Genomic DNA, 8,495 nt, shown 5'->3' with positions numbered 1-8,495 from the left:
TTCTCTGTCACGACCAGTGAGCTAAAACTGGATCGAGATCACTTTCCTTTTCCTGGAATTACTGGTAGGATGTAAATATTTCAATATGTCAATTACCGTCACAGATAAATCTTCATACCCATAATGTTAGTTGTTTGAGCCTTGCCAGATGTCTACGTGTTTGTTGAGGGTTAGAGAGGCTTGGCCTTTAAGGTGACCGCAGGTTCCTCGATGTCCTTCTTGCTCTGGACCAGGCGAAGTTCCCGCTGAGCAGCTGTGGCCTTGTTACCCGGACCTGCTGCTTCTACAGGACAAATTTATATCTTTATTTGTAAATTCATGCTAATTTCAGTGGTACACACAGATACAATTAACGTACATGTATAAAAAGTAACATGTGTCTATTCTATAGACCTATCAATTGTTTCTATATACATTACCGGGGGTTTGACTTCTTCTTTGGAGGCAGTGGCTGATGAAAAGTCCCACATTTTCAATGATAAGTGGGTTTGTGATTTAAGTAGAAATGTTTCTTTTTTTTAGGTCTTCTAGCTGGTGAAAGCACAGGAATATTGCTTTGAAAAGCTTGTTTCATTCATTATCATAATAAAGACATTTACAAATGAAATCTAATTAATCTTTCACTGTGTTCCACTGTATAGCTTCTTAGCTCAGAACAACAAAGACTAAGACACCACTTAAGACTGCCTCCTATCAGTTACAGAGAGTACTGCAGAGCTTTTGAGATGGAAAGCAGTTAAAATCAAACCAATGAGATGTAGAAACAACCTACTTTGTGCATACTCCAATGTCCTCTGTAAAACAGCCTGCATTGTGGCAATGGTCTTCTCACAGGCAGTCTGGAACATGGAAAACAGAAGTCATATCAAGGAGTGTTACAACACAAAAGGGTAACAGAAACTCGTGTTAAACACTAAACTCATTATTCCACTTATCTTTCCGATTATTGGGGTGCTGTTCTATACGGCTGCAGTACCTGAAAATACAGCTATGATGCCCCAAATCATCATGTTTTATCAGGACCTCAATAACTGACAACATACCACATTTCAAACATATCCACCACAAGGATCTTCAGTTATAGTTGCGAACACACAGACAAGGGCCTTTTCTATGCTACAAGCTGTAGAGTTTTTCCCTGCTATATGCAAAGACTGTTCATGCAAGGTGTTGCTAAAACGAATTCCTTAGGGATTGCAGTCACAGAAATCCTAGAATATTTGTCAATCCAAAAGCAGTACTATACAAAAGGCTCCGCCCCTGAGGCGTCGCCCAAAACAGTACCCTGCATGTCAGAGGTTACTATCCTCCTTCATGGCAGGAACAATGAAAGAAGAAACTCGATATATAGCCTCCGTCGGTCAGTATTGACCATGGTAAAATCCTAATTCACAACAGCCCTACAGCATCGACTATGGCTAAACAGCCCTACATGAGACTGGCAGTCTCTGCCAGAAAAATCACATCTGTAAGCTGAATCTGTAAGAAGAAACTCACTGCCAAGTCTTTTGGATGTTTGTGCACCCAGGCCACCAGACACGCCGTGAACAGGTCGCCTGTGCCGGTGAAGTTCAGGTTCAGCTTCGGCATCTCCAGCTCAATCCTCTTCTTCTCATCACCTGGAATAACAACAATTTGAGATGTACATATCAATATGTTTAGTTCAAAGTTTTCTGTAGTCTTCATAAGTCATCAAACCTGTCTAAGAAGACCACTCAGGGTATCAATGGAATCTGGTCTATACAGGAAATCTCTATTATAGTGGAAAATTAGTCATTTTCCTCTCTATTTTACGTCAGGAAGGGGAATAGCCACCGACTTTTGGCGGTATGTGTGTGGGCACCAGGCTGTATGTTGGTAAATACCCACAAGATGTCAGGCTCCGTGACTCTGGTCGGGGTTCGGGGAACTTCATTCGAACACATTCTATTCTTAATATATGTGTGAGATCACATAGACAGTTTGTTAGCAACATCCGCCTATGACGATACCAGTAGTTTGCATGGTTCAAATTTGTCTATTGTGTGCGTGTGTGAGTCAACTTCATCTAAGATATGATGATGAACTTCATCGAGAAGGTAATGTTTGTGATTATGTTCTTGCCGCAAAAGGGCCACCTACTTCAGCTACTTATAGCTGTGAGAAGCAGTACTCCAGTCAGAATCTCTGAAGAAGGTGTCTGACAGACAAGAAGAAGTGACTGGTTGATATGTAAAAAAGAAAACTCCACTATTCTATGTTCTACCAACCTGATGAAATTATTTTCAGATGTGTGTCTTACCATTGATCTGACTGCCCAGCAGAACCAGAGTACTGCTGGACTCAAACTCACAGCTGGACAGGACGACGGACTTCACTCCCTTCTCGTGGAACATGTCCATGGCCTGGATAGCATCCGCCTTCGTCTTGATACTCAACCCAGTCAACAACCTAACGCCAGAGGAAATTTACAGCCTTCAGGTTTAAAAAACTAGTGACAAAATCCGTAATCACAATGTAGTTTAGAAAAAACATTTACTAAAAGAATTAGCCCTGTTAGATTGACAATAATAGACATGCCTTTTCAAGATTTGCACTAATGATCTTATAAATACATAATAATTGGTACTCTAAGACAAGCAAAAAATGGGTTTACTGAAACATCCACAATCAGCGATCTTTGTGAGTAGATCATGAAAATATATCAAAGACTGCAAAAGAAACTTGACTTGCTTGAGCTATCACCTCAGCTCAACCAATACTGCAACGCCCACTATTCTCATTGGTCAGGTTGTAAGTTATTAGGTAGCAGGGTGTCTTACGGATGCTATGCACCCTACACTAAGAAAACACTCTTAAATAAGACACTCTTATTTTGTGGGGGATACCCAGAGGACACCATGTTTCCCTGATCATTACACACCCATGTACATGTGTTCCCCACACGCACTGCCCACTGTTGTTCTTTCCTCACACTAGACACTGGGACAACTGCGTACCTAAACATAACATCAGGTACAGAGGTTTAGGTACAGGTCCGGACCTGTACCTGTAACTGAACAATTTGAAAAAATAAACATGTGTTTTTCTTAACTTCTTCAATAAAAAAACATTTATTTTCAGTATCTTTATTCAAAGAACATAACTAGGATCCCTACTGCCAAACTCCCGTGGCCTTGCTATCAAAACTCGCGGCCTGCCTGAATGATCTGTTGCATATCAGTTACGCTGTTCCAAGGTGTCACTTTGGTCATGTTTGGTGTTGCATGAGGTCAGGAGATCAGTCACAAAATAAGCACATACTTGGTGTAAATTTATATCGGTACAGTACCGGTACTTCATGATCCGGTATTTTGGACCTGTACTGAATCAATTTTCACGGTATGGTACCGGTACACAGTATCGGTACGTAGCACAAGTGCCAGGTTGTACTTACTCAGCCTCATACTGGTTGGGCGTGACGAGGTCTGCGTGGGGGATGATCTTCTCCTGGTACACAGGCAGCAGCTCTTTGGGAACATACATAAATCCTCTGTCTCCCATCACTGGGTCACAAACTAATTATAAAACAGGAAAAACACTGGGTCAAGTACAACATGATGAGGATGGGACTAGGTGAAGGTGAATCAAAGTAGAACAACAACTACAACAACAATAGAGCGGGACATCAAACCATTGGGAAACCAACATGGAAGTTGCCATAGCTATTTCTATGTTTACTTAGAAAATTACAGCTCAAGAATTTGCGGACATTTTGAAACACAACAAACAAATAACTTACCGTACAGTAGGTCTGGCTTGACCTTCTTAAATTCCTTCACCATGTCAAGAACCCCCTCTAGGAATGACACGGATCCAATGTAGCCTGGTGTGGTGTAAGAAAACAATAGTAGATTGATATTCCTTTCACATTAATCTTGTACATATTCATGCTACAAATTAAGTGTTTACATAAATTACAAAGTTTAGTCTCCAGTATTCTCTGTTATATATCATTTCAGTCATGTATTTTCCACTCAAACAAGTTTCCGACTCAATAAGGTTCTTTATAAGGTCAATAAGGTCTTAGGTTACTAGTACCTGCCAGAATCATGCATAATGTCTAGTTGTATAGAAAATTGAGCTTCCAAAGAAAAAAAAAGGCATACATTAAACATTGCATGTTAACATGATTTTTGATGCTTATAGTCATTAACACTTTTGAACATTGTAACTCTATGCTTGCAGCTGCAAATAAATCTAAAATCATTGTCATGTATGTCATATAACATAATGATAAATCTAATCCTCACCTGTAACCAGGTAACTGTAGTTGTTTATGTTGTTAGCCTTCAGGCCATCAAACAGTTCCTTCAACTGTTCGGCATTCAGAACCTGGCCCTTAAAGCTCTTGTACCCTGGAAAAGGGGGAAATAAAAAACAAACATCATATTAAGTAAGAACCTAGATTTGAAACATGACAAGTATACTTAGATTTTAAACTGATAATCAAAGAACACATGTCCTTTTTTTCTCATGTCAAAAAAAAAACAGCTAATTTATTTGTTAGTGTTACAAAAATGAAGTATTGAATTAGAACACTTCTTATAAAAGCTGCATACAGTACAGTATCTCCTTTAGTAGGCTTTACTCTACTGTAGTACATGTGACCATACAACATGTACATGCAAATACTACAAGTGTACATAAACAATATCTTAAAAGAAGATCATGGCTGTATTCACAGAAATCTAACTCACTCATTCACTCACTCACACAGGGACTGAATTTTGCTTGAATCCTTGAGCAGTCCTCAAACTACTTAAAATACATGTACATCTACACTAAATGAAATAATGAATGAATGTTTGAATACTTGGCTCTCACCTGTGTGGTTGGAAAATTGTACAGAGTTGATATAATCCACCTCAAACCCAAGAACCTGCATTTAAAAAAAAAGGGAAAAAATTATTCGGTAAATATCTGTTAAGTCTTTCATAAAAATAGTTACTCAAGCAACTGGATTAAATCTTGAATCCAGTTGCTTGATCATGAGTAACACATTTTTTTTGGTGTATCTTATTACCTGGATGTCTAAGCTTTTTAGTCTAGCCTGCTTTAGTTTGCAATGTCACCAGGATGGCAATTTTGACCATAATGAATAGATATATAGTGCTATCTTTGGCTGCAGCCTTCAGTCATGGGTAAGGTGGGCTGGATGATAAGACTACATCCAACTCTGGGTCCCCTGTTGGCCGTTTTATTACATTTCAGGATGAAAGGAGGACAAATACCCAAATTCACAGGACAAGGTCAGTCTTGTAGAAAATAATTTTTGCAAAACTTTGGAATCCCTAAAAATTGAAGTCTTTGTATAATAACTGCATATTTCAAACAAAGATGCAGAAACAAATTACGTATTTCTATAGCCCTCCAAATGTACTCCTAAAGGGACAACATGGTATGTCCTGTTTATAATTTTTGCTTATCAAAGTCTAATTTCAAACATGGAATATTGCTATCCTGCAAATAATATACCTTACGGTATATGTTTCTTTCAAGGCTGCTTTCTTTTTGGAATAGAATGTTTTAACCGCCTTGATTTTCTCCCTACCGCAAAAATAGTTCCCCATACTACTACATGTACCACACTACGTGTAGTAATATACTATTCTTGTCTACACTATAGAGTACACTACAGAATTGACTTAACAGCGAACTACTAGTAATCAGGAATCAAAGAAAAAAAACACAAAAACCCCTTTCCCCTCTTTTCTAGCCCCTGCAAAAATTTGTAAATAAAGGAAAATACAGTATCCTTTGGCCATAAGCAACAAATAAGTGGGCTTGGCTACAGAATGAATGGGAACCTGGCAGTGCAAATCACACCTAATCTAGACCCAGATGTCTCGTGGGACTTGGGGCTATTGTAAAGTCGTTATCTACATGCTGGAATGGAGAAGGGCCAGTTCGTTAGCATAATTATAGAACAGCCTTAGGTGTGTTATGTTGTCTTATACACATATTAGATCTTGTTTGACACTAAACTGTGTTAAGCACACTTTTCCATTGTGTGCATAAATTTCACCATCTAAAAATTGAAATTCAAATCTATCCTCATGATCCACTTTTACTACCATTTCACTGAATAACACTTTTTGTTTGATGTAAGAAATAATCTTTTAGCAATGCTAATTTTTCTGACCATATGTATAGTTGCATACTAGCATAATATGTGACCAGACTAGAAGTTTGGATCACAAAGGTCACATTTGTTCAGGATATGTCATATGTTCACCTTTCACTTACTCCCTGCTGCCTGACCTCGTAACCTTTACCGATATCCATCATTTGGTGCCAAAAGGTCCCAAACAGGAAAATATTTTAAAAATACAGAATACACTATGATATACAGGGATATATTTAAACTTCATCTTATATATGTCAAACACAATAACCTGTGATGTTCACTCATCAAAAAGTATCCATATTGTATATTCTGGTGAATGTATTTTGAATCTAAATAAATTAGATAAATAGATAAATTTTTTGTCTGACATATTCCTGTATTCAAGGTGACCCATTATATTACTAAAGCTCTTCTGACCTGGATTTCCCAAGTTGCATAATAAATCAAGATAAGATTACAAAGGTTACAGCTATTCGCATGGTCTGTCATGCCCCTAATGTAGACTTAAGATTAGTTCATGCACGCAGCCTTTTTCTGTGGGGCGTACGTAGAGAGCTACTAGTATTATAATCACCGCTTTTGCCTTAACCATACCTGGCCTACTCTAATTTGTGAAGTGTGATTGGTCACTTAAGTCTACATGTACATAGCCTTACCTTACCTTACCTTACCTCACCTTACCGTACATAGCACATTATCTATTATCCTGAATTCATGGTACTTATGCCCACCTGGGTCCCCTACTAGTACTCGTACTGAGGGTCTTCCTGAAGTTCTAGTTCTAGTATAAGGTTAAGCGTTGCTGAAGGTCCTTCTAAATTTATCAGGATCGTACCATGCAGACCCTCTAAAATATATATAATAATATAGCAGTATGTTAACCTATTAAGTACAAGGTGCAAAATTAATATAATGTGCTAATGCATTAAATGTCTCTAAAATGAAGATATAATATAAGCATCAACATGTTATTTTACAAATGAGACTCGTGAAGTGATCGAACCAAAGGTGAAGCTGAGTTTTAATCAAACAAGCACTCAGACTTTAACCAAACAAAGTCAGGTACCCATTGGGCTTTTTAAAAAAATAGTCGAAAAGGGGGGTGCGTGGAAGAGGTTGGATTAGGAACTAGAGGGGGGGGGTGAGCAATTTTTGACCCGGAACTAGGGTCAGTTGGGCCATTTTGGATTAGGAACTGGGGGCGGGGCGTTTGACCAATTTCTGGACTGGAGCTAGGGTAGGGACAAAACCCAATTTTGCACCTCTTCCACCCCCCCTCCCCCTCCACAACTTTTTTTTGAGCAGCCCATTTTTACAAACAAGGGTGGTGTGAAGAAAGTCGTGTAAAGTGCCTTTTCCTAAGGACACAACGCAACGTCTAGTCAAAATTACCAGGAATTGAACCCTTACCCTCTCGATCTCGAGCCTAGCCACTAAAAGAATAAAGAAAGACGTTCCTAACTCTCACCTGCAAGGGGAAGACGGCGGATTTGTTGCCGACATATCCTGACACCACGTGGCTCTGAACCAACAACACCCGGCAGTCTTCCTCGGCCATAGCTTCCCTGCGTACACACAACACCGACTCCTAGCGTCTTACAACAACACTGAAGACTTCTGCGCGTGTAGACGACCTTTGTAGTAGTCGTTTGTTCGTCCTGAATGCCCTTGTGTGTGTGTTGTCTTGTTCAGGTGTGGTTGGAACTGGTATGACCTGGTATGATCTAGGTCACCTTGGAACAAAGTTGAAAGGTCATCGTGGGGTCAAACATCAAACTACGGTAATCCCGAGGAGACTGTTGAATGGTTACACCATGGAAAGTTTAGACCTATTGTCCAACACTATATACAACACAAAATATTGGGCACGTCGGAGTACATGCTTCATAAGCCAATCTCTCTGGACAAGTGACATGTCACACATATGACGTCAGCAATTGGTCAAATGTTGTTGGAAGTCGATATCGACTCCCGTCCCGGTCGAGAGAAGTTGCTAATTAAGGGCTTCACAATCTTCTTCATTGATTTTGGAATTGATATTTCTCTGTAATTTACGGGATTTTTTTTTCATTTTACTTCTTTGTACGATTTACAGTATTGTCACAAAATGTTTTCTGTCCTTTTCTTGGAAACGGATCCCGGGTGAAAACTGATGCGCGTGCGAATGTCATCCATTTGATCAAATCAGTGTGGTGTTACACGTTGATTAGTTCTTGAAATTTTGCAGGAAATAAATGGAGCAAGTGAATGAAATTTGGAAAATAGGAAAGAAACAGGAATTCATTGCCCTTATCATGCGGTTACTATATAAAGGACTAAATTATCCATACAACTTTTATTGAAGGCA

The 8,495-nt window shown here is 39.1% G+C and overlaps 1 protein-coding gene across 1 annotated transcript; it reads right to left on the bottom strand.

Annotated features, from left to right (window-relative positions):
- On the bottom strand, window positions 1-7,901 carry LOC136430183 (pyridoxal kinase-like). The gene is made up of 9 exons (XM_066420562.1): window positions 7,617-7,901; window positions 4,846-4,900; window positions 4,272-4,376; window positions 3,761-3,844; window positions 3,416-3,536; window positions 2,282-2,430; window positions 1,498-1,619; window positions 773-839; window positions 1-283 (listed from the first exon to the last, which is right to left on the bottom strand). Exons 1-9 carry the CDS (start codon window positions 7,704-7,706, stop codon window positions 171-173), a joined length of 906 nt encoding a protein of 301 aa, XP_066276659.1. The 5' UTR covers window positions 7,707-7,901; the 3' UTR covers window positions 1-170.
- Between the last annotated feature and the right edge of the window lie 594 nt (window positions 7,902-8,495).

The sequence above is a fragment of the Branchiostoma lanceolatum genome, chromosome 1 (genome assembly GCF_035083965.1).
Source record: "Branchiostoma lanceolatum isolate klBraLanc5 chromosome 1, klBraLanc5.hap2, whole genome shotgun sequence".
Classification (NCBI taxonomy): domain Eukaryota; kingdom Metazoa; phylum Chordata; class Leptocardii; order Amphioxiformes; family Branchiostomatidae; genus Branchiostoma; species Branchiostoma lanceolatum.
The sequence above is the reverse complement of the archived record's forward strand: the minus strand, read 5'-3'. Positions and strand labels throughout refer to the sequence as shown.

What these genes read in the sequence shown, in the direction of transcription:
- LOC136430183 (XM_066420562.1), bottom strand. Translation starts at nt 7,706, where the DNA reads ATGGCCGAGGAAGACTGCCGGGTGTTGTTGGTTCAGAGCCACGTGGTG. An exon ending in CCCAACCAGTATGAGGCTGA is followed by an intron (nt 2,431 to 3,415) that starts GTAAGTACAACC and finishes CTCTGGCGTTAG; the next exon opens with GTTGTTGACTGGGTTGAGTA. An exon ending in GACATTGGAGTATGCACAAA is followed by an intron (nt 284 to 772) that starts GTAGGTTGTTTC and finishes TTTGTCCTGTAG; the next exon opens with AAGCAGCAGGTCCGGGTAAC.